The 23,416-nt window shown below is 55.2% G+C and overlaps 1 protein-coding gene across 3 annotated transcripts in view; it reads right to left on the bottom strand.

The window, feature by feature from the left end:
• Positions 1-23,416, bottom strand: part of LOC115125280 (CSC1-like protein 2) — a 142,998-nt gene that overhangs the window by 67,263 nt on the left and 52,319 nt on the right. For all 3 annotated transcript variants that reach the window (XM_065002708.1, XM_065002710.1, XM_065002709.1), the window contains 2 exons: positions 2,460-2,540; positions 1,633-1,756 (listed from right to left, as the gene is read on the bottom strand). In XM_065002708.1, coding sequence (XP_064858780.1) covers positions 1,633-1,756; positions 2,460-2,540 — 205 coding nt within the window. The remainder of the gene's footprint in view (positions 1-1,632; positions 1,757-2,459; positions 2,541-23,416) is intronic.

Genomic DNA, 23,416 nt, shown 5'->3' with positions numbered 1-23,416 from the left:
TAGGGGGCTTCTAGCTTGGTGTAGTAACTCACTGCCTCCTCCTGTAGAATAGAGATGGTTAGTTAGGGGGCTTCTAGCTTGGTGTAGTAACTCACTGCCTCCTCCTGTAGAATAGAGACGGTTAGTTAGGGGGCTTCTAGCTTGGTGTAGTAACTCACTGCCTCCTCCTGTAGAATAGAGATGGTTAGTTAGGGGGCTTCTAGCTTGGTGTAGTAACTCACTGCCTCCTCCTGTAGAATAGAGATGGTTAGTTAGGGGGCTTCTAGCTTGGTGTAGGGGCTGGACACCTAGCCTAGACCTCTGGGTTATGGGCTAGGGGTTGGACACCTAGACCTCTGGGTTATGGGCTAGGGGTTGGACACCTAGACCTCTGGGTTATGGGCTAGGGGTTGGACACCTAGACCTCTGGGTTATGGGCTAGGGGTTGGACACCTAGCCTAGACCTCTGGGTTATGGGCTAGGGGTTGGACACCTAGCCTAGACCTCTGGGTTATGGGCTAGGGGTTGGACACCTCGACCTCTGGGTTATGGGCTAGGGGTTGGAAACATAATAGACTCTCAGATCTCGGGGGTAGGGCTAGGGGTTGGACACATATCATAGACTCTCAGATCTCGGGGGTATGGGCTAGGGGTTGGACACCTAGACCTCTGGGTTATGGGCTAGGGGTTAGACACCTAGACCTCTGGGTTATGGACTAGGGGTTGGACACCTAGACCTCTGGGTTATGGGCTAGGGGTTGGACACCTAGACCTCTGGGTTATGGGCTAGGGGTTAGACACCTAGACCTCTGGGTTATGGGCTAGGGGTTGGACACCTAGCCTAGACCTCTGGGTTATGGGCTAGGGGTTGGACACCTCGACCTCTGGGTTATGGGCTAGGGGTTGGACACATATCATAGACTCTCAGATCTCGGGGGTATGGGCTAGGGGTTGGAAACATAATAGACTCTCAGATCTCGGGGGTATGGGCTAGGGGTTGGACACATATCATAGACTCTCAGATCTATGGGCTAGGGTTGGACACATATCATAGACTCTCAGATCTCGGGGGTACGGGCTAGGGGTTGGACACATATCATAGACTCTCAGATCTCGGGGGTAGGGCTAGGGGTTGGACACATATCATAGACTCTCAGATCTCGGGGGTACGGGCTAGGGGTTGGACACATATCATAGACTCTCAGATCTCGGGGGTATGGGCTAGGGGTTGGAAACATAATAGACTCTCAGATCTCGGGGGTATGGGCTAGGGGTTGGACACATATCATAGACTCTCAGATCTCGGGGGTACGGGCTAGGGGTTGGACACATATCATAGACTCTCAGATCTCGGGGGTAGGGCTAGGGGTTGGACACATATCATAGACTCTCAGATCTCGGGGTACGGGCTAGGGGTTGGACACATATCATAGACTCAGATCTCAGACGGGCTAGGGGTTGGACACATATCATAGACTCTCAGATCTCGGGGGGGGTTGGACACATATCATAGACTCTCAGATCTCGGGGGTACGGGCTAGGGGTTGGACACATATCATAGACTCTCAGATCTCGGGGGTACGGGCTAGGGGTTGGACACATATCATAGACTCTCAGATCTCGGGGTCTCTGGTATAATTTGAGACTTCCCACCTGCTCACAGCCCTTGATGATGCAACAGCAGAGATGACCACAGGGTTTGGGGTTGATCATGGTGGGGATGTGCTCCTTGGACTGCAGGTCTGTAAAGAACTTCTTGCTACGAGCGGTCTTCTTCCTGTTTTTACAGAACACATGACCATGTCACATGACCAAATACACAAGAGGTCTCATCTTTGAATCTGTGCCATTATGGCGTCTGTGACACGGCCTAAACGTCGCTGCCCGTGCTATCTCCATTTTAAAGTAGTCCATTTTTGTATTTTTCTTTGGTCGATAAAAGTGTAACGTTAATATTGATCATTTACCGCCACTTGCAGTGCTGAAACAAATCTTGTGTAATTTATATATTGTGGCCACTAGATGGCAGCGATATAGCTTAAAGCCATAAAAAAAAAAAAAAATGTTTTTACCTTTATTTAACTAGGCAAGTCAGTTAAGAACAAATTCTTATTTTCAATGATGGCCTACCAGGGAACAGTGGGTTAACTGCCTTGTTCAGGGGCAGAACGACAGATTTGTACCTTGTCAGCTCGGGGATTGGAACTTGCAACCTTTCGGTTACTAGTCCAAAGCTCTAACCACTAGGCTACGCTGCCGCCCCATTTACAAACCATAGTACCCAATTTGAAAAACAAAAGAAATATCTGATCATTGGCCGACCGCTCCCAACCAATAGGAATCCCCACCAAGTTGACTACTTTAAAATGGTGGAATCCCTCAAATGGTAATGCCCATGCAAAAAAAAACGGGTTACATCCAAGTGGAGTCCTATGGTATTGCTACAGACAGTGACACAGTCAAGCAGAGAAACGACTTACCTTTCTGAGTTGAGCGACATCAGCTTGGCCACATCGTAGCAGATACGAGCCTCGAGAACACAGCAGTTTTCATAGGCCTGTCTGTACGGAGAGAGAGAGAGACGGAAGAGACACAGAAGAGATGGGAAAGATTAAAGTTATAGACACGGAGCAATCTGTATGTAGAAGTCTACAGCAGGTCTTTCGAAGCCCCTCGCCGTCTAAAGTCTCTCTGATGTCTCAGTACTATAATATATTGCCATTGAACAGAGGCTTTTATCCAAAGCAACTTAACCCTCCCCCCCGATGTGGTTTGCGCCTGCGGGAATTGAACCCACGACCCTTGACGTTTGCAAGCACCATGCTCTACCGACTGAGGAACACATGTATCACAGACACAGTAGAAATAGAATGACTAGAATGGGGGAGGTGTCCAACCCTCTCTTGGACTAGAAGCTAAACACACCATGAGATTGGCAGTACTGTGGGGAGAGACAGGAAATACCCTCCCTTGGACTAGAAATCCGTTGCTGGTTTTGAAAAATCTGTTTATTTTGTATTTTTAACCCCACCCTGTGATGTCACAGAGAAGCATATATAGACTCTGGTTTGGTGCTGAGATAATGAGACAGGAACATGCTATGTCCATATATAGACTCTGGTTTGGTGCTGAGATAATGAGACCGGAACATGCTATGTCCATATATAGACTCTGGTTTGGTGCGGAGATAATGAGACAGGAACATGCTATGTCCATATACAGACTCTGGTTTGGTGCGGAGATAATGAGACAGGAACATGCTATGTCCATATATAGACTCTGGTTTGGTGCTGAGATAATGAGACAGGAACATGCTATGTCCATATATAGACTCTGGTTTGGTGCTGAGATAATGAGACAGGAACATGCTATGTCCATATATAGACTCTGGTTTGGTGCTGAGATAATGAACAGGAGGTTGAGAAGTGGTGGAGTTGCCCGTTAATGTGAAAGGCGATGTCTGTTCTAGTCATTCTGTTTCTATGGTCACAGTGACCACAGCCACTAAACTGTACAGGACGACAACGATGACAGAGAAGTGGATTTAGATTCACATACAAAGCCTGTCAAATTGAGGACATGATGCAGCTTCCTTATCATCTTCACTATTACAGGACTGTAATCCAATGACATTTTATTACATCAAAACATTCAATATGATGAATTACATTGGTTTCCTGTCCTAAGGTGTCACACATGGCTCTGTCTCTCTCTCGGCTACTGGCCAAACCTCACGTGGGTCTCTCTCTCTAGGCTAGCGGCCAAACCTCACGTGGGTCTCTCTCTCTAGGCTACCGGCCAAACCTCACGTGGGTCTCTCTCTCTAGGCTAGCGGCCAAACCTCACGTGGGTCTCTCTCTCTAGGCTAGCGGCCAAACCTCACGTGGGTCTCTCTCTCGGCTACTGGCCAAACCTCACGTGGGTCTCTCTCTCTAGGCTAGCGGCCAAACCTCACGTGGGTCTCTCTCTCTAGGCTAGCGGCCAAACCTCACGTGGGTCTCTCTCTCGAGGCTACCGGCCAAACCTCACGTGGGTCTCTCTCTCTAGGCTAGCGGCCAAACCTCACGTGGGTCTCTCTCTCGGCTAGCGGCCAAACCTCACGTGGGTCTCTCTCTCTAGGCTACCGGCCAAACCTCACGTGGGTCTCTCTCTCTAGGCTAGCGGCCAAACCTCACGTGGGTCTCTCTCTCGGCTACTGGCCAAACCTCACGTGGGTCTCTCTCTCGGCTAGCGGCCAAACCTCACGTGGGTCTCTCTCTCTAGGCTACCGGCCAAACCTCACGTGGGTCTCTCTCTCTAGGCTAGCGGCCAAACCTCAAGTGGGTCTCTCTCTCTAGGCTAGCGGCCAAACCTCACGTGGGTCTCTCTCTCTAGGCTAGCGGCCAAACCTCACGTGGGTCTCTCTCTCTAGGCTAGCGGCCAAACCTCACGTGGGTCTCTCTCTCTAGGCTAGCGGCCAAACCTCACGTGGGTCTCTCTCTAGGCTAGCGGCCAAACCTCACGTGGGTCTCTCTCTCCCACTGGCTGAAGTCTCTCTCTCACTGGCTGAAGTCTCTCTCTCTCTCTCACTGGCTGAAGTCTCTCTCTCTCTCTCACTGGCTGAAGTCTCTCTCTCTCTCTCACTGGCTGAAGTCTCTCTCTCTCTCTCTCTCTCTCACTGGCTGAAGACTCTCTCTCTCTCTCTCACTGGCTGAAGACTCTCTCTCTCTCTCACTGGCTGAAGTCTCTCTCTCTCTCTCTCCCACTGGCTGAAGTCTCTCTCTCTCTCTCTCCCACTGGCTGAAGTCTCTCTCTCTCTCTCTCCCACTGGCTGAAGTCTCTCTCTCTCTCTCTCTCTCCCACTGGCTGAAGTCTCTCTCTCTCTCTCTCTCTCCCACTGGCTGAAGTCTCTCTCTCTCTCTCTCCCACTGGCTGAAGTCTCTCTCTCTCTCCCACTGGCTGAAGTCTCTCTCTCTCTCCCACTGGCTGAAGTCTCTCTCTCTCTCTCCCACTGGCTGAAGTCTCTCTCTCTCTCTCCCACTGGCTGAAGTCTCTCTCTCTCTCTCCCACTGGCTGAAGTCTCTCTCTCTCCCACTGGCTGAAGTCTCTCTCTCTCTCCCACTGGCTGAAGTCTCTCTCTCTCCCACTGGCTGAAGTCTCTCTCTCTCCCACTGGCTGAAGTCTCTCTCTCTCTCCCACTGGCTGAAGTCCCACTGGCTGAAGTCTCTCTCTCCCACTGGCTGAAGTCTCTCTCTCTCTCTCCCACTGGCTGAAGTCTCTCTCTCTCCCACTGGCTGAAGTCTCTCTCTCTCTCCCACTGGCTGAAGTCTCTCTCTCCCTCCCACTGGCTGAAGTCTCTCTCTCTCCCACTGGCTGAAGTCTCTCTCTCTCCCACTGGCTGAAGTCTCTCTCTCTCCCACTGGCTGAAGTCTCTCTCTCTCTCCCACTGGCTGAAGTCTCTCTCTCTCCCACTGGCTGAAGTCTCTCTCTCTCCCACTGGCTGAAGTCTCTCTCTCTCTCCCACTGGCTGAAGTCTCTCTCTCTCTCTCTCCCACTGGCTGAAGTCTCTCTCTCTCTCCCACTGGCTGAAGTCTCTCTCTCTCTCCCACTGGCTGAAGTCTCTCTCTCTCCCACTGGCTGAAGTCTCTCTCTCCCACTGGCTGAAGTCTCTCTCTCTCCACTGGCTGAAGTCTCTCTCTCTCCCACTGGCTGAAGTCTCTCTCTCTCCCACTGGCTGAAGTCTCTCTCTCTCCCACTGGCTGAAGTCTCTCTCTCTCCCACTGGCTGAAGTCTCTCTCTCTCCCACTGGCTGAAGTCTCTCTCTCTCCCACTGGCTGAAGTCTCTCTCCCACTGGCTGAAGTCTCTCTCTCTCTCCCACTGGCTGAAGTCTCTCTCTCTCTCTCCCACTGGCTGAAGACTCTCTCTCTCTCTCCCACTGGCTGAAGTCTCTCTCTCTCTCTCTCCCACTGGCTGAAGTCTCTCTCTCTCTCTCCCACTGGCTGAAGTCTCTCTCTCTCTCCCACTGGCTGAAGTCTCTCCCACTGGCTGAAGTCTCTCTCTCTCCCACTGGCTGAAGTCTCTCTCTCCCACTGGCTGAAGTCTCTCCCACTGGCTGAAGTCTCTCTCTCTCCCACTGGCTGAAGTCTCTCTCCCACTCTCTCTCTCTCCCACTGGCTGAAGTCTCTCTCTCTCTCCCACTGGCTGAAGTCTCTCTCTCTCTCTCTCCCACTGGCTGAAGTCTCTCTCTCTCCCACTGGCTGAAGTCTCTCTCTCTCTCTCCCACTGGCTGAAGTCTCTCTCTCTCTCCCACTGGCTGAAGTCTCTCTCTCTCTCCCACTGGCTGAAGTCTCTCTCTCTCTCCCACTGGCTGAAGTCTCTCTCTCTCTCCCACTGGCTGAAGTCTCTCTCTCTCTCTCCCACTGGCTGAAGTCTCTCTCTCTCTCCCACTGGCTGAGTCTCTCTCTCTCTCTCTCTCTCCCACTGGCTGAAGTCTCTCTCTCTCTCTCCCACTGGCTGAAGTCTCTCTCTCTCTCTCCCACTGGCTGAAGTCTCTCTCTCTCCCACTGGCTGAAGTCTCTCTCTCTCCCACTGGCTGAAGTCTCTCTCTCTCCCACTGGCTGAAGTCTCTCTCTCTCTCCCACTGGCTGAAGTCTCTCTCTCTCCCACTGGCTGAAGTCTCTCTCTCTCTCCCACTGGCTGAAGTCTCTCTCTCTCTCTCCCACTGGCTGAAGTCTCTCTCTCTCCCACTGGCTGAAGTCTCTCTCTCTCCCACTGGCTGAAGTCTCTCTCTCTCTCCCACTGGCTGAAGTCTCTCTCTCTCCCACTGGCTGAAGTCTCTCTCTCTCTCCCACTGGCTGAAGTCTCTCTCTCTCCCACTGGCTGAAGTCTCTCTCTCTCCCACTGGCTGAAGTCTCTCTCTCTCTCCCACTGGCTGAAGTCTCTCTCTCTCCCACTGGCTGAAGTCTCTCTCTCTCTCTCCCACTGGCTGAAGTCTCTCTCTCTCTCTCCCACTGGCTGAAGTCTCTCTCTCTCCCACTGGCTGAAGTCTCTCTCTCTCTCCCACTGGCTGAAGTCTCTCTCTCTCCCACTGGCTGAAGTCTCTCTCTCCCACTGGCTGAAGTCTCTCTCTCTCTCCCACTGGCTGAAGTCTCTCTCTCTCTCTCCCACTGGCTGAAGTCTCTCTCTCTCTCTCTCCCACTGGCTGAAGTCTCTCTCTCTCTCCCACTGGCTGAAGTCTCTCTCTCTCTCTCTCTCCCACTGGCTGAAGTCTCTCTCTCTCTCTCCCACTGGCTGAAGTCTCTCTCTCTCCCACTGGCTGAAGTCTCTCTCTCTCTCTCCCACTGGCTGAAGTCTCTCTCTCTCCCACTGGCTGAAGTCTCTCTCTCTCTCTCCCACTGGCTGAAGTCTCTCTCTCCCACTGGCTGAAGTCTCTCTCTCTCTCCCACTGGCTGAAGTCTCTCTCTCTCTCTCCCACTGGCTGAAGTCTCTCTCTCTCCCACTGGCTGAAGTCTCGCTGAAGTCTCTCTCTCTCCCACTGGCTGAAGTCTCTCTCTCTCCCACTGGCTGAAGTCTCTCTCTCTCCCACTGGCTGAAGTCTCTCTCTCCCACTGGCTGAAGTCTCTCTCTCTCCCACTGGCTGAAGTCTCTCTCTCCCACTCTCTCTCCCACTGGCTGAAGTCTCTCTCTCTCCCACTGGCTGAAGTCTCTCTCTCCCACTGGCTGAAGTCTCTCTCTCTCCCACTGGCTGAAGTCTCTCTCTCTCCCACTGGCTGAAGTCTCTCCCACTGGCTGAAGTCTCTCTCTCTCCCACTGGCTGAAGTCTCTCTCTCTCTCCACTGGCTGAAGTCTCTCTCTCCCACTGGCTGAAGTCTCTCTCTCTCCCACTGGCTGAAGTCTCTCTCTCTCCCACTGGCTGAAGTCTCTCTCTCTCCCACTGGCTGAAGTCTCTCTCTCCCACTGGCTCTCCCACTGGCTGAAGTCTCTCTCTCTCTCCCACTGGCTGAAGTCTCTCTCTCTCCCACTGGCTGAAGTCTCTCTCTCTCTCCCACTGGCTGAAGTCTCTCTCTCTCTCCCACTGGCTGAAGTCTCTCTCTCTCCCACTGGCTGAAGTCTCTCTCTCCCACTGGCTGAAGTCTCTCTCTCCCACTGGCTGAAGTCTCTCTCTCTCCACTGGCTGAAGTCTCTCTCTCTCCCACTGGCTGAAGTCTCTCTCTCTCCCACTGGCTGAAGTCTCTCTCTCTCTCCCACTGGCTGAAGTCTCTCTCTCTCTCCCACTGGCTAAAGTCTCTCTCTCCCACTGGCTAAAGTCTCTCTCCCACTGGCTGAAGTCTCTCTCTCTCTCCCACTGGCTGAAGTCTCTCTCTCCACTGGCTGAAGTCTCTCTCTCCCACTGGCTGAAGTCTCTCTCTCTCTCCCACTGGCTGAAGTCTCTCTCTCCCACTGGCTGAAGTCTCTCTCTCTCCTCCCACTGGCTGAAGTCTCTCTCTCTCCCACTGGCTGAAGTCTCTCTCCCACTGGCTGAAGTCTCTCTCTCTCCCACTGGCTGAAGTCTCTCTCTCTCCCACTGGCTGAAGTCTCTCTCTCCCACTGGCTGAAGTCTCTCTCTCCCACTGGCTGAAGTCTCTCTCTCCCACTGGCTGAAGTCTCTCTCCCACTGGCTGAAGTCTCTCTCTCTCCCACTGGCTGAAGTCTCTCTCTCTCCCACTGGCTGAAGTCTCTCTCTCTCCCACTGGCTGAAGTCTCTCTCCCACTGGCTGAAGTCTCTCTCTCCCACTGGCTGAAGTCTCTCTCTCTCCCACTGGCTGAAGTCTCTCTCTCTCCCACTGGCTGAAGTCTCTCTCTCTCCCACTGGCTGAAGTCTCTCTCTCCCACTGGCTGAAGTCTCTCTCTCTCTCCCACTGGCTGAAGTCTCTCTCCCACTGGCTGAAGTCTCTCTCTCTCCCACTGGCTGAAGTCTCTCTCTCTCCCACTGGCTGAAGTCTCTCTCTCCCACTGGCTGAAGTCTCTCTCTCTCCCACTGGCTGAAGTCTCTCTCTCTCCCACTGGCTGAAGTCTCTCTCTCTCTCCCACTGGCTGAAGTCTCTCTCCCACTCTCTCTCTCCCACTGGCTGAAGTCTCTCTCTCTCTCCCACTGGCTGAAGTCTCTCTCTCCCACTGGCTGAAGTCTCTCTCTCTCCCACTGGCTGAAGTCTCTCTCTCTCTCCCACTGGCTGAAGTCTCTCTCTCTCCCACTGGCTGAAGTCTCTCTCTCTCTCTCCCACTCCCACTGGCTGAAGTCTCTCTCTCTCCACTGGCTGAAGTCTCTCTCTCTCTCCCACTGGCTGAAGTCTCTCTCTCTCCCACTGGCTGAAGTCTCTCTCCCACTGGCTGAAGTCTCTCTCCCACTGGCTGAAGTCTCTCTCTCTCTCCCACTGGCTGAAGTCTCTCTCTCTCCCACTGGCTGAAGTCTCTCCCACTGGCTGAAGTCTCTCTCTCTCCCACTGGCTGAAGTCTCTCTCTCTCCCACTGGCTGAAGTCTCTCTCTCTCCCACTGGCTGTCTCTCTCTCTCTCTCCCACTGGCTGAAGTCTCTCTCTCTCTCTCCCACTGGCTGAAGTCTCTCTCTCCCACTGGCTGAAGTCTCTCTCTCCTCTCCCACTGAAGTCTCTCTCTCTCCCACTGGCTGAAGTCTCTCTCTCTCCCACTGGCTGAAGTCTCTCTCTCTCCCACTGGCTGAAGTCTCTCTCTCCCACTGGCTGAAGTCTCTCTCTCCCACTGGCTGAAGTCTCTCTCTCCCACTGGCTGAAGTCTCTCTCTCTCTCCCACTGGCTGAAGTCTCTCTCTCTCCCACTGGCTGAAGTCTCTCTCTCCCACTGGCTGAAGTCTCTCTCTCTCCCACTGGCTGAAGTCTCTCTCCACTGGCTCTCTCCCACTGGCTGAAGTCTCTCTCTCCCACTGGCTGAAGTCTCTCTCTCTCTCCCACTGGCTGAAGTCTCTCTCTCTCTCTCCCACTGGCTGAAGTCTCTCTCTCTCCCACTGGCTGAAGTCTCTCTCTCTCCCACTGGCTGAAGTCTCTCTCTCTCCCACTGGCTGAAGTCTCTCTCTCTCCCACTGGCTGAAGTCTCTCTCCCACTGGCTGAAGTCTCTCTCTCCCACTGGCTGAAGTCTCTCTCTCTCTCTCACTGGCTGAAGTCTCTCTCTCTCCCACTGGCTGAAGTCTCTCTCTCTCTCTCTCCCACTGGCTGAAGTCTCTCTCTCTCTCTCCCACTGGCTGAAGTCTCTCTCTCCTCTCCACTGGCTGAAGTCTCTCTCTCTCTCCCACTGGCTCTCTCTCCCACTGGCTGAAGTCTCTCTCTCTCTCTCCCACTGGCTGAAGTCTCTCTCTCTCTCTCCCACTGGCTGAAGTCTCTCTCTCTCTCTCCCACTGGCTGAAGTCTCTCTCTCTCTCTCCCACTGGCTGAAGTCTCTCTCTCTCTCCCACTGGCTGAAGTCTCTCTCTCCCACTGGCTGAAGTCTCTCTCTCTCTCCCACTGGCTGAAGTCTCTCTCTCTCTCCCACTGGCTGAAGTCTCTCTCTCTCTCCCACTGGCTGAAGTCTCTCTCTCTCCCACTGGCTGAAGTCTCTCTCTCTCTCCCACTGGCTGAAGTCTCTCTCTCTCCCACTGGCTGAAGTCTCTCTCTCTCTCCCACTGGCTGAAGTCTCTCTCTCTCTCCCACTGGCTGAAGTCTCTCTCTCTCTCTCCCACTGGCTGAAGTCTCTCTCTCCCACTGGCTGAAGTCTCTCTCTCTCCCACTGGCTGAAGTCTCTCTCTCTCTCCCACTGGCTGAAGTCTCTCTCTCTCTCTCCCACTGGCTGAAGTCTCTCTCTCTCTCTCCCACTGGCTGAAGTCTCTCTCTCTCCCACTGGCTGAAGTCTCTCTCTCCCACTGGCTGAAGTCTCTCTCTCTCCCACTGGCTGAAGTCTCTCTCTCTCACTGGCTGAAGTCTCTCTCTCCCACTGGCTGAAGTCTCTCTCTCTCTCTCTCTCTCTCTCCCACTGGCTGAAGTCTCTCTCTCTCTCTCCCACTGGCTGAAGTCTCTCTCTCTCTCCCACTGGCTGAAGTCTCTCTCTCTCTCCCACTGGCTGAAGTCTCTCTCTCTCTCTCCCACTGGCTGAAGTCTCTCTCTCTCTCTCCCACTGGCTGAAGTCTCTCTCTCTCCCACTGGCTGAAGTCTCTCTCTCTCCCACTGGCTGAAGTCTCTCTCTCTCTCCCACTGGCTGAAGTCTCTCTCTCTCCCACTGGCTGAAGTCTCTCTCTCTCCCACTGGCTGAAGTCTCTCTCTCTCCCACTGGCTGAAGTCTCTCTCTCTCTCTCCCACTGGCTGAAGTCTCTCTCTCTCCCACTGGCTGAAGTCTCTCTCTCTCTCCCACTGGCTGAAGTCTCTCTCTCTCCCACTGGCTGAAGTCTCTCTCTCCCACTGGCTGAAGTCTCTCTCTCCCACTGGCTGAAGTCTCTCTCTCCCACTGGCTGAAGTCTCTCTCTCTCTCTCCCACTGGCTGAAGTCTCTCTCTCTCCCACTGGCTGAAGTCTCTCTCTCTCTCCCACTGGCTGAAGTCTCTCTCTCTCCCACTGGCTGAAGTCTCTCTCTCTCTCCCACTGGCTGAAGTCTCTCTCTCTCTCCCACTGGCTGAAGTCTCTCTCTCTCTCCCACTGGCTGAAGTCTCTCTCTCTCCCACTGGCTGAAGTCTCTCCCACTGGCTGAAGTCTCTCTCTCCCACTGGCTGAAGTCTCTCTCTCTCTCCCACTGGCTGAAGTCTCTCTCTCCCACTGGCTGAAGTCTCTCTCTCTCTCCCACTGGCTGAAGTCTCTCTCTCTCCTCCCACTGGCTGAAGTCTCTCTCTCTCCCACTGGCTGAAGTCTCTCTCTCCCACTGGCTGAAGTCTCTCTCTCCCACTCTCTCTCTCCCACTGGCTGAAGTCTCTCTCTCTCTCCCACTGGCTGAAGTCTCTCTCTCCTCCCACTGGCTGAAGTCTCTCTCTCCCACTGGCTGAAGTCTCTCTCTCTCCCACTGGCTGAAGTCTCTCTCTCTCTCTCCCACTGGCTGAAGTCTCTCTCTCCTCTCTCTCCCACTGGCTGAAGTCTCTCTCTCCCACTGGCTGAAGTCTCTCTCTCTCCCACTGGCTGAAGTCTCTCTCTCTCCCACTGGCTGAAGTCTCTCTCTCTCTCCCACTGGCTGAAGTCTCTCTCTCTCCCACTGGCTGAAGTCTCTCTCTCCCACTGGCTGAAGTCTCTCTCTCTCCCACTGGCTGAAGTCTCTCTCTCTCACTGGCTGAAGTCTCTCCCACTGGCTGAAGTCTCTCTCTCTCCCACTGGCTGAAGTCTCTCTCTCTCCCACTGGCTGAAGTCTCTCTCTCTCTGAAGTCTCTCTCTCTCCCCACTGGCTGAAGTCTCTCTCTCTCCCACTGGCTGAAGTCTCTCTCTCTCCCACTCTCTCCCCCACTGGCTGAAGTCTCTCTCTCTCCCACTGGCTGAAGTCTCTCTCTCTCCCACTGGCTGAAGTCTCTCTCTCCCACTGGCTGAAGTCTCTCTCTCTCCACTGGCTGAAGTCTCTCTCTCTCCCACTGGCTGAAGTCTCTCTCTCTCCCACTGGCTGAAGTCTCTCTCTCTCCCACTGGCTGAAGTCTCTCTCTCTCTCTCCCACTGGCTGAAGTCTCTCTCTCTCCCACTGGTCTCTCTCTCCCACTGGCTCTCTCTCCCACTGGCTGAAGTCTCTCTCTCTCCCACTGGCTGAAGTCTCTCTCTCTCCCACTGGCTGAAGTCTCTCTCTCTCCCACTGGCTGAAGTCTCTCTCTCTCCCACTGGCTGAAGTCTCTCTCTCTCTCCCACTGGCTGAAGTCTCTCTCTCTCCCACTGGCTGAAGTCTCTCTCTCTCTCTCCCACTGGCTGAAGTCTCTCTCTCTCTCCCACTGGCTGAAGTCTCTCTCTCTCTCCCACTGGCTGAAGTCTCTCTCTCTCTCTCCCACTGGCTGAAGTCTCTCTCTCTCCCACTGGCTGAAGTCTCTCTCTCTCTCTCCCACTGGCTGAAGTCTCTCTCTCTCTCTCACTGGCTGAAGTCTCTCTCTCCCACTGGCTGAAGTCTCTCTCTCTCTCTCCCACTGGCTGAAGTCTCTCTCTCTCTCCCACTGGCTGAAGTCTCTCTCTCTCTCCCACTGGCTGAAGTCTCTCTCCCACTGGCTGAAGTCTCTCTCTCTCCCACTGGCTGAAGTCTCTCTCTCCCACTGGCTGAAGTCCCACTGGCTGAAGTCTCTCTCTCTCTCCCACTGGCTGAAGTCTCTCTCTCTCTCCCACTGGCTGAAGTCTCTCTCTCTCCCACTGGCTGAAGTCTCTCTCTCTCTCCCACTGGCTGAAGTCTCTCTCTCTCTCCCACTGGCTGAAGTCTCTCTCTCTCTCTCACTGGCTGAAGTCTCTCTCTCTCCCACTGGCTGAAGTCTCTCTCTCCCACTGGCTGAAGTCTCTCCCTCTCTCTCCCACTGGCTGAAGTCTCTCTCTCTCGCTCCCACTGGCTGAAGTCTCTCTCTCTCTCCCACTGGCTGAAGTCTCTCTCTCTCCCACTGGCTGAAGTCTCTCTCTCTCTCTCCCACTGGCTGAAGTCTCTCTCTCTCCCACTGGCTGAAGTCTCTCTCTCTCTCCCACTGGCTGAAGTCTCTCTCTCTCTCCCACTGGCTGAAGTCTCTCTCCACTGGCTGAAGTCTCTCTCTCTCTCCCACTGGCTGAAGTCTCTCTCTCCCACTGGCTGAAGTCTCTCTCTCTCTCCCACTGGCTGAAGTCTCTCTCTCTCTCCCACTGGCTGAAGTCTCTCTCTCCCACTGGCTGAAGTCTCTCTCTCTCTCCCACTGGCTGAAGTCTCTCTCTCTCTCCCACTGGCTGAAGTCTCTCTCTCTCCCACTGGCTGAAGTCTCTCTCTCTCTCTCTCACTGGCTGAAGTCTCTCTCTCACTGGCTGAAGTCTCTCTCTCTCCCACTGGCTGAAGTCTCTCTCTCCCACTGGCTGAAGTCTCTCTCTCTCCCACTGGCTGAAGTCTCTCTCTCCCACTGGCAAAGTCTCTCTCTCCCACTGGCTGAAGTCTCTCTCTCTCCCACTCTCTCCCACTGGCTGAAGTCTCTCTCTCTCTCCCACTGGCTGAAGTCTCTCTCTCTCTCCCACTGGCTGAAGTCTCTCTCTCTCTCTCCCACTGGCTGAAGTCTCTCTCTCTCTCCCACTGGCTGAAGTCTCTCTCTCTCCCACTGGCTGAAGTCTCTCTCTCTCCCACTGGCTGAAGTCTCTCTCTCTCCCACTGGCTAAAGTCTCTCTCTCTCCCACTGGCTGAAGTCTCTCTCTCTCTCCCACTGGCTGAAGTCTCTCTCTCTCCCACTGGCTGAAGTCTCTCTCTCTCTCCCACTGGCTGAAGTCTCTCTCTCTCTCTCCCACTGGCTGAAGTCTCTCTCTCTCCCAGTCTCTCTCTCTCCCACTGGCTGAAGTCTCTCTCTCCCACTGGCTGAAGTCTCTCTCTCTCTCCCACTGGCTGAAGTCTCTCTCTCTCCCACTGGCTGAAGTCTCTCTCTCTCCCACTGGCTGAAGTCTCTCTCTCTCCCACTGGCTGAAGTCTCTCTCTCTCCCACTGGCTGAAGTCTCTCTCTCTCTCCCACTGGCTGAAGTCTCTCTCTCTCTCCCACTGGCTGAAGTCTCTCTCCCACTGGCTGAAGTCTCTCTCTCTCCCTGGCTGAAGTCTCTCTCTCTCTCCTCCCACTGGCTGAAGTCTCTCTCTCTCTCCCACTGGCTGAAGTCTCTCTCTCTCTCCCACTGGCTGAAGTCTCTCTCTCTCTCCCACTGGCTGAAGTCTCTCTCTCTCTCCCACTGGCTGAAGTCTCTCTCTCTCTCTCCCACTGGCTGAAGTCTCTCTCTCTCTCCCACTGGCTGAAGTCTCTCTCTCTCTCCCACTGGCTGAAGTCTCTCTCTCTCTCCCACTGGCTGAGTCTCTCTCTCTCTCCACTCTCTCTCTCTCTCCCACTGGCTGAAGTCTCTCTCTCTCTCCCACTGGCTGAAGTCTCTCTCTCTCTCCCACTGGCTGAAGTCTCTCTCTCTCTCCCACTGGCTGAAGTCTCTCTCTCTCTCCCACTGGCTGAAGTCTCTCTCTCTCTCCCACTGGCTGAAGTCTCTCTCTCTCTCCCACTGGCTGAAGTCTCTCTCTCTCTCTCCCACTGGCTGAAGTCTCTCTCTCTCTCTCCCACTGGCTGAAGTCTCTCTCTCTCTCCCACTGGCTGAAGTCTCTCTCTCTCTCTCCCACTGGCTGAAGTCTCTCTCTCCCACTGGCTGAAGTCTCTCTCTCTCTCCCACTGGCTGAAGTCTCTCTCTCTCTCCCACTGGCTGAAGTCTCTCTCTCTCTCTCCCACTGGCTGAAGTCTCTCTCTCTCTCCCACTGGCTGAAGTCTCTCTCTCTCTCCCACTGGCTGAAGTCTCTCTCTCTCCCACTGGCTGAAGTCTCTCTCTCTCTCCCACTGGCTGAAGTCTCTCTCTCTCTCCCACTGGCTGAAGTCTCTCTCTCTCCCACTGGCTGAAGTCTCTCTCCTCTCCCACTGAAGTCTCTCTCTCCCACTGGCTGAAGTCTCCCACTGGCTGAAGTCTCTCTCTCTCTCTCCCACTGGCTGAAGTCTCTCTCTCCCACTGGCTGAAGTCTCTCTCTCCCACTGGCTGAAGTCTCTCTCTCTCTCCCACTGGCTGAAGTCTCTCTCTCTCCCACTGGCTGAAGTCTCTCTCTCTCCCACTGGCTGAAGTCTCTCTCTCTCTCCCACTGGCTGAAGTCTCTCTCTCTCTCCCACTGGCTGAAGTCTCTCTCTCTCCCACTGGCTGAAGTCTCTCTCTCTCCTCACTGGCTGAAGTCTCTCTCTCCCACTGGCTGAAGTCTCTCTCTCTCCCACTGGCTGAAGTCTCTCTCTCTCTCTCCCACTGGCTGAAGTCTCTCTCTCTCTCCCACTGGCTGAAGTCTCTCTCTCTCTCCCACTGGCTGAAGTCTCTCTCTCTCCCACTGGCTGAAGTCTCTCTCTCTCTCTCCCACTGGCTGAAGTCTCTCCCACTGGCTCTCTCTCCCACTGGCTGAAGTCTCTCTCTCTCTCTCCCACTGGCTGAAGTCTCTCTCTCTCTCCCACTGGCTGAAGTCTCTCTCTCCCACTGGCTCTCTCTCCCACTGGCTGAAGTCTCTCTCTCTCCCACTGGCTGAAGTCTCTCTCTCTCCCACTGGCTGAAGTCTCTCTCTCCCACTGGCTGAAGTCTCTCTCTCTCTCTCCCACTGGCTGAAGTCTCTCTCTCTCTCCCACTGGCTGAAGTCTCTCTCTCTCTCCCACTGGCTGAAGTCTCTCTCTCCCACTGGCTGAAGTCTCTCTCTCTCTCCCACTGGCTGAAGTCTCTCTCTCTCCCACTGGCTGAAGTCTCTCTCTCTCCCACTGGCTGAAGTCTCTCTCTCTCCCACTGGCAGTCTCTCTCTCCCACTGGCTGAAGTCTCTCTCTCTCTCCCACTGGCTGAAGTCTCTCTCTCTCTCCCACTGGCTGAAGTCTCTCTCTCTCTCCCACTGGCTGAAGTCTCTCTCTCTCTCTCTCCCACTGGCTGAAGTCTCTCTCTCCCACTGGCTGAAGTCTCTCTCCCACTGGCTGAAGTCTCTCTCTCTCTCCCACTGGCTGAAGTCTCTCTCTCTCTCTCCCACTGGCTGAAGTCTCTCTCTCTCTCCCACTGGCTGAAGTCTCTCTCTCCCACTGGCTGAAGTCTCTCTCCCACTGGCTGAAGTCTCTCTCTCTCCCACTGGCTGAAGTCTCTCTCTCCCACTGGCTGAAGTCTCTCTCTCTCTCCCACTGGCTGAAGTCTCTCTCTCTCCCACTGGCTGAAGTCTCTCTCCCACTGGCTGAAGTCTCTCTCTCCCACTGGCTGAAGTCTCTCTCTCTCCCACTGGCTGAAGTCTCTCTCTCTCTCTCCCACTGGCTGAAGTCTCTCTCTCTCTCCCACTGGCTGAAGTCTCTCTCTCTCCACTGGCTGAAGTCTCTCTCTCTCTCTCCCACTGGCTGAAGTCTCTCTCTCTCTCTCCCACTGGCTGAAGTCTCTCTCTCTCTCTCCCACTGGCTGAAGTCTCTCTCTCCCACTGGCTGAAGTCTCTCTCTCTCCCACTGGCTGAAGTCTCTCTCTCTCCCACTGGCTGAAGTCTCTCTCTCTCTCCCACTGGCTGAAGTCTCTCTCTCTCTCCCACTGGCTGAAGTCTCTCTCTCTCTCTCCCACTGGCTGAAGTCTCTCTCTCTCTCTCTCCCACTGGCTGAAGTCTCTCTCTCTCTCTCCCACTGGCTGAAGTCTCTCTCTCTCTCCCACTGGCTGAAGTCTCTCTCTCTCTCCCACTGGCTGAAGTCTCTCTCTCTCTCTCCACTGGCTGAAGTCTCTCTCTCTCTCTCCCACTGGCTGAAGTCTCTCTCTCTCTCTCCCACTGGCTGAAGTCTCTCTCTCTCTCCCACTGGCTGAGTCTCTCTCTCTCTCTCCCACTGGCTGAAGTCTCTCTCTCTCTCTCCCACTGGCTGAAGTCTCTCTCTCTCTCCCACTGGCTGAAGTCTCTCTCTCTCTCCCACTGGCTGAAGTCTCTCTCTCTCTCTCCCACTGGCTGAAGTCTCTCTCTCTCTCCCACTGGCTGAAGTCTCTCTCTCCCACTGGCTCTCTCTCCCACTGGCTGAAGTCTCTCTCTCTCCCACTGGCTGAAGTCTCTCTCTCCCACTGGCTGAAGTCTCTCTCTCTCCCACTGGCTGAAGTCTCTCTCTCTCTCCCACTGGCTGAAGTCTCTCTCTCCCACTGGCTGAAGTCTCTCTCTCTCTCCCACTGGCTGAAGTCTCTCTCTCTCTCTCTCACTGGCTGAAGTCTCTCTCTCCCACTGGCTGAAGTCTCTCTCTCTCTCTCTCTCTCACTGGCTGAAGTCTCTCTCTCTCTCTCACTGGCTGAAGTCTCTCTCTCTCCCACTGGCTGAAGTCTCTCTCTCCCACTGGCTGAAGTCTCTCTCTCCCACTGGCTCTCTCTCCCACTGGCTGAAGTCTCTCTGGCTCTCTCTCCCACTGGCTGAAGTCTCTCTCTCTCTCTCTCCCACTGGCTGAAGTCTCTCTCTCTCCCACTGGCTGAAGTCTCTCTCTCTCCCACTGGCTGAAGTCTCTCTCTCTCTCCCACTGGCTGAAGTCTCTCTCTCCCACTGGCTGAAGTCTCTCTCTCTCCCACTGGCTGAAGTCTCTCTCTCTCTCTCTCTCTCCCACTGGCTGAAGTCTCTCTCTCTCTCCCACTGGCTGAAGTCTCTCTCTCTCTCTCTCCCACTGGCTGAAGTCTCTCTCTCTCTCTCTCCCACTGGCTGAAGTCTCTCTCTCTCTCTCCCACTGGCTGAAGTCTCTCTCTCTCTCTCCCACTGGCTGAAGTCTCTCTCTCTCTCCCACTGGCTGAAGTCTCTCTCTCTCTCTCCCACTGGCTGAAGTCTCTCTCTCTCTCTCCCACTGGCTGAAGTCTCTCTCTCTCTCTCCCACTGGCTGAAGTCTCTCTCTCTCTCTCCCACTGGCTGAAGTCTCTCTCTCTCTCTCCCACTGGCTGAAGTCTCTCTCTCTCCCACTGGCTGAAGTCTCTCTCTCTCTCTCCCACTGGCTGAAGTCTCTCTCTCTCTCTCTCCCACTGGCTGAAGTCTCTCTCTCTCTCTCTCCCACTGGCTGAAGTCTCTCTCTCTCTCCCACTGGCTGAAGTCTCTCTCTCTCCCACTGGCTGAAGTCTCTCTCTCTCCCACTCACTGGCTGAAGTCTCTCTCTCCCACTGGCTGAAGTCTCTCTCTCTCCCACTCACTGGCTGAAGTCTCTCTCTCCCACTGGCTGAAGTCTCTCTCTCTCTCTCACTGGCTGAAGTCTCTCTCTCTCCCACTGGCTGAAGTCTCTCTCTCTCCCACTGGCTGAAGTCTCTCTCTCTCTCCCACTGGCTGAAGTCTCTCTCTCTCTCTCCCACTGGCTGAAGTCTCTCTCTCTCTCCCACTGGCTGAAGTCTCTCTCTCTCTCCCACTGGCTGAAGTCTCTCTCTCTCTCCCACTGGCTGAAGTCTCTCTCTCTCTCCCACTGGCTGAAGTCTCTCTCTCTCTCTCTCCCACTGGCTGAAGTCTCTCTCTCACTGGCTGAAGTCTCTCTCTCTCTCTCTCTCACTGGCTGAAGTCTCTCTCTCTCTCTCTCACTGGCTGAAGTCTCTCTCTCTCTCTCTGAAGTCTCTCTCTCTCACTGGCTGAAGTCTCTCTCTCTCTCTCTCTCTCACTGGCTGAAGTCTCTCTCTCTCTCCCACTGGCTGAAGTCTCTCTCTCTCTCCCACTGGCTGAAGTCTCTCTCTCTCTCTCTCCCACTGGCTGAAGTCTCTCTCTCTCTCTCCCACTGGCTGAAGTCTCTCTCTCTCCCACTGGCTGAAGTCTCTCTCTCTCTCCCACTGGCTGAAGTCTCTCTCTCCCACTGGCTCCCACTGGCTGAAGTCTCTCTCTCCCACTGGCTGAAGTCTCTCTCTCTCTCTCCCACTGGCTGAAGTCTCTCTCTCTCTCCCACTGGCTGAAGACTCTCTCTCTCTCTCTCCCACTGGCTGAAGTCTCTCTCTCTCCCACTGGCTGAAGTCTCTCTCTCTCTCCCACTGGCTGAAGTCTCTCTCTCTCTCCCACTGGCTGAAGTCTCTCTCTCTCTCCCACTGGCTGAAGTCTCTCTCCCACTGGCTGAAGACTCTCTCTCTCTCTCCCACTGGCTGAAGTCTCTCTCTCTCTCTCCCACTGGCTGAAGTCTCTCTCTCTCTCCCACTGGCTGAAGTCTCTCTCTCTCTCTCCACTGGCTGAAGTCTCTCTCACTGGCTGAAGTCTCTCTCTCTCTCCCACTGGCTGAAGTCTCTCTCTCTCCCACTGGCTGAAGTCTCTCTCTCTCTCACTGGCTGAAGTCTCTCTCTCTCCCACTGGCTGAAGTCTCTCTCTCTCTCTCCCACTGGCTGAAGTCTCTCTCTCTCCCACTGGCTGAAGTCTCTCTCTCTCCCACTGGCTGAAGTCTCTCTCTCCCACTGGCTGAAGTCTCTCTCTCTCTCCCACTGGCTGAAGTCTCTCTCTCTCTCTCTCCCACTGGCTGAAGTCTCTCTCTCCCACTGGCTCTCTCTCTCCCACTGGCTGAAGTCTGGCTGAAGTCTCTCTCTCTCTCCCACTGGCTGAAGTCTCTCTCTCTCTCCCACTGGCTGAAGTCTCTCTCTCTCCCACTGGCTGAAGTCTCTCTCCCACTGGCTGAAGTCTCTCTCTCTCTCCCACTGGCTGAAGTCTCTCTCTCTCCCACTGGCTGAAGTCTCTCTCTCTCTCCCACTGGCTGAAGTCTCTCTCTCTCTCCCACTGGCTGAAGTCTCTCTCTCTCCCACTGGCTGAAGTCTCTCTCTCTCCCACTGGCTGAAGTCTCTCTCTCTCCCACTGGCTGAAGTCTCTCTCTCTCCCACTGGCTGAAGTCTCTCTCTCTCTCCCACTGGCTGAAGTCTCTCTCTCTCTCCCACTGGCTGAAGTCTCTCTCTCTCTCCCACTGGCTGAAGTCTCTCTCTCTCCCACTGGCTGAAGTCTCTCTCTCTCCCACTGGCTGAAGTCTCTCTCTCTCTCCCACTGGCTGAAGTCTCTCTCTCTCTCCCACTGGCTGAAGTCTCTCTCTCTCTCCCACTGGCTGAAGTCTCTCTCTCTCCCACTGGCTGAAGTCTCTCTCTCTCTCGCACTGGCTGAAGTCTCTCTCTCGCACTGGCTGAAGTCTCTCTCTCTCCCTCTCCCACTGGCTGAAGTCTCTCTCTCTCTCGCACTGGCTGAAGTCTCTCTCTCGCACTGGCTGAAGTCTCTCTCTCTCCCTCTCCCACTGGCTGAAGTCTCTCTCTCTCCCTCTCCCACTGGCTGAAGTCTCTCTCTCTCCCTCTCCCACTGGCTGAAGTCTCTCTCTCTCCCACTGGCTGAAGTCTCTCTCTCTCTCCCACTGGCTGAAGTCTCTCTCTCTCTCCCACTGGCTGAAGTCTCTCTCTCTCTCCCACTGGCTGAAGTCTCTCTCTCTCCCACTGGCTGAAGTCTCTCTCTCGCTCTCCCACTGGCTGAAGTCTCTCTCTCTCTCCCTCCCACTGACTGAAGTCTCTCTCTGGCATTTCTCTGTCTCACAAGTATGGGTCTTCACTCCTTTACATATGAAGAGACAGACGAGGCTACAGGAGAAAGAGGTATTTCTGGAACACAGGAAGAGCCGGTCGTCTGCCGGTGGTGAACAACATTAGATTTTGTGTAATACTATTTGGTGATCAGGCTACGACCCAGTTCCTCCCAGTGTGTCCCCCAGCCCCTCCTACAGCCTAACACACGACCCGGTTCCTCCCAGTGCGTGTCCCCCAGCCCCTCCTACAGCCTAACACACGACCCGGTTCCTCCCAGTGTGTGTCCCCCAGCCCCTCCTACAGCCTAACACACGACCCGGTTCCTCCCAGTGTGTGTCCCCCAGCCCCTCCTACAGCCTAACACACGACCCGGTTCCTCCCAGTGCGTGTCCCCTCCTACAGCCTAACACACGACCCGGTTCCTCCCAGTGTGTGTCCCCTCCTACAGCCTAACACACGACCCGGTTCCTCCCAGTGTGTGTCCCCCAGCCCCTCCTACAGCCTAACACACGACCCGGTTCCTCCCAGTGTGTGTCCCCCAGCCCCTCCTACAGCCTAACACAAGACCCGGTTCCTCCCAGTGTGTGTCCCCTCCTACAGCCTAACACACGACCCGGTTCCTCCCAGTGTGTGTCCCCTCCTACAGCCTAACACACGACCCGGTTCCTCCCAGTGCGTGTCCCCTCCTACAGCCTAACACACGACCCGGTTCCTCCCAGTGTGTGTCCCCTCCTACAGCCTAACACACGACCCGGTTCCTCCCAGTGTGTGTCCCCTCCTACAGCCTAACACACGACCCGGTTCCTCCCAGTGCGTGTCCCCCAGCCCCTCCTACAGCCTAACACACGACCCGGTTCCTCCCAGTGCGTGTCCCCCAGCCCCTCCTACAGCCTAACACACAACCCGGTTCCTCCCAGTGCGTGTCCCCCAGCCCCTCCTACAGCCTAACACACGACCCGGTTCCTCCCAGTGTGTGTCCCCCAGCCCCTCCTACAGCCTAACACACGACCCGGTTCCTCCCAGTGTGTGTCCCCCAGCCCCTCCTACAGCCTAAGACACGACCCGGTTCCTCCCAGTGTGTGTCCCCTAGCCCCTCCTACAGCCTAACACACGACCCGGTTCCTCCCAGTGTGTGTCCCCCAGCCCCTCCTACAGCCTAACACACGACCCGGTTCCTCCCAGTGTGTGTGTCCCCCAGCCCCTCCTACAGCCTAACACACGACCCGGTTCCTCCCAGTGTGTGTCCCCTAGCCCCTCCTACAGCCTAACACACGACCCGGTTCCTCCCAGTGTGTGTCCCCAGCCCCTCCTACAGCCTAACACACGACCCGGTTCCTCCCAGTGTGTGTCCCCCAGCCCCTCCTACAGCCTAACACACGACCCGGTTCCTCCCAGTGTGTGTCCCCCAGCCCCTCCTACAGCCTAAAACACGACCCGGTTCCTCCCAGTGTGTGTCCCCAGCCCCTCCTACAGCCTAACACACGACCCGGTTCCTCCCAGTGTGTGTCCCCTCCTACAGCCTAACACACAACCCGGTTCCTCCCAGTGTGTGTCCCCAGCCCCTCTTACAGCCTAACACACGACCCGGTTCCTCCCAGTGTGTGTCCCCCAGCCCCTCCTACAGCCTAACACACGACCCGGTTCCTCCCAGTGTGTGTCCCCTCCTACAGCCTAACACACGACCCGGTTCCTCCCAGTGTGTGGCCCTCCTACAGCCTAACACACGACCCGGTTCCTCCCAGTGTGTGTCCCCAGCCCCTCCTACAGCCTAACACACGACCCGGTTCCTCCCAGTGTGTGTCCCCTCCTACAGCCTAACACACAACCCGGTTCCTCCCAGTGTGTGTCCCCCAGCCCCTCTTACAGCCTAACACACGACCCGGTTCCTCCCAGTGTGTGTCCCCTAGCCCCTCCTACAGCCTAACACACGACCCGGTTCCTCCCAGTGTGTGGCCCCTCCTACAGCCTAACACACGACCCGGTTCCTCCCAGTGTGTGGCCCCTCCTACAGCCTAACACACGACCCGGTTCCTCCCAGTGTGTGGCCCCTCCTACAGCCTAACACACGACCCGGTTCCTCCCAGTGTGTGGCCCCTCCTACAGCCTAACACACGACCCGGTTCCTCCCAGTGTGTGGCCCCTAGCCCCTCCTACAGCCTAACACACGACCCGGTTCCTCCCAGTGTGTGTCCCCTCCTACAGCCTAACACACAACCCGGTTCCTCCCAGTGTGTGTCCCCCAGCCCCTCCTACAGCCTAACACACGACCCGGTTCCTCCCAGTGTGTGTCCCCTAGCCCCTCCTACAGCCTA

The sequence above is a fragment of the Oncorhynchus nerka genome, linkage group LG16 (genome assembly GCF_034236695.1).
Source record: "Oncorhynchus nerka isolate Pitt River linkage group LG16, Oner_Uvic_2.0, whole genome shotgun sequence".
Classification (NCBI taxonomy): domain Eukaryota; kingdom Metazoa; phylum Chordata; class Actinopteri; order Salmoniformes; family Salmonidae; genus Oncorhynchus; species Oncorhynchus nerka.
The sequence above is the reverse complement of the archived record's forward strand: the minus strand, read 5'-3'. Positions and strand labels throughout refer to the sequence as shown.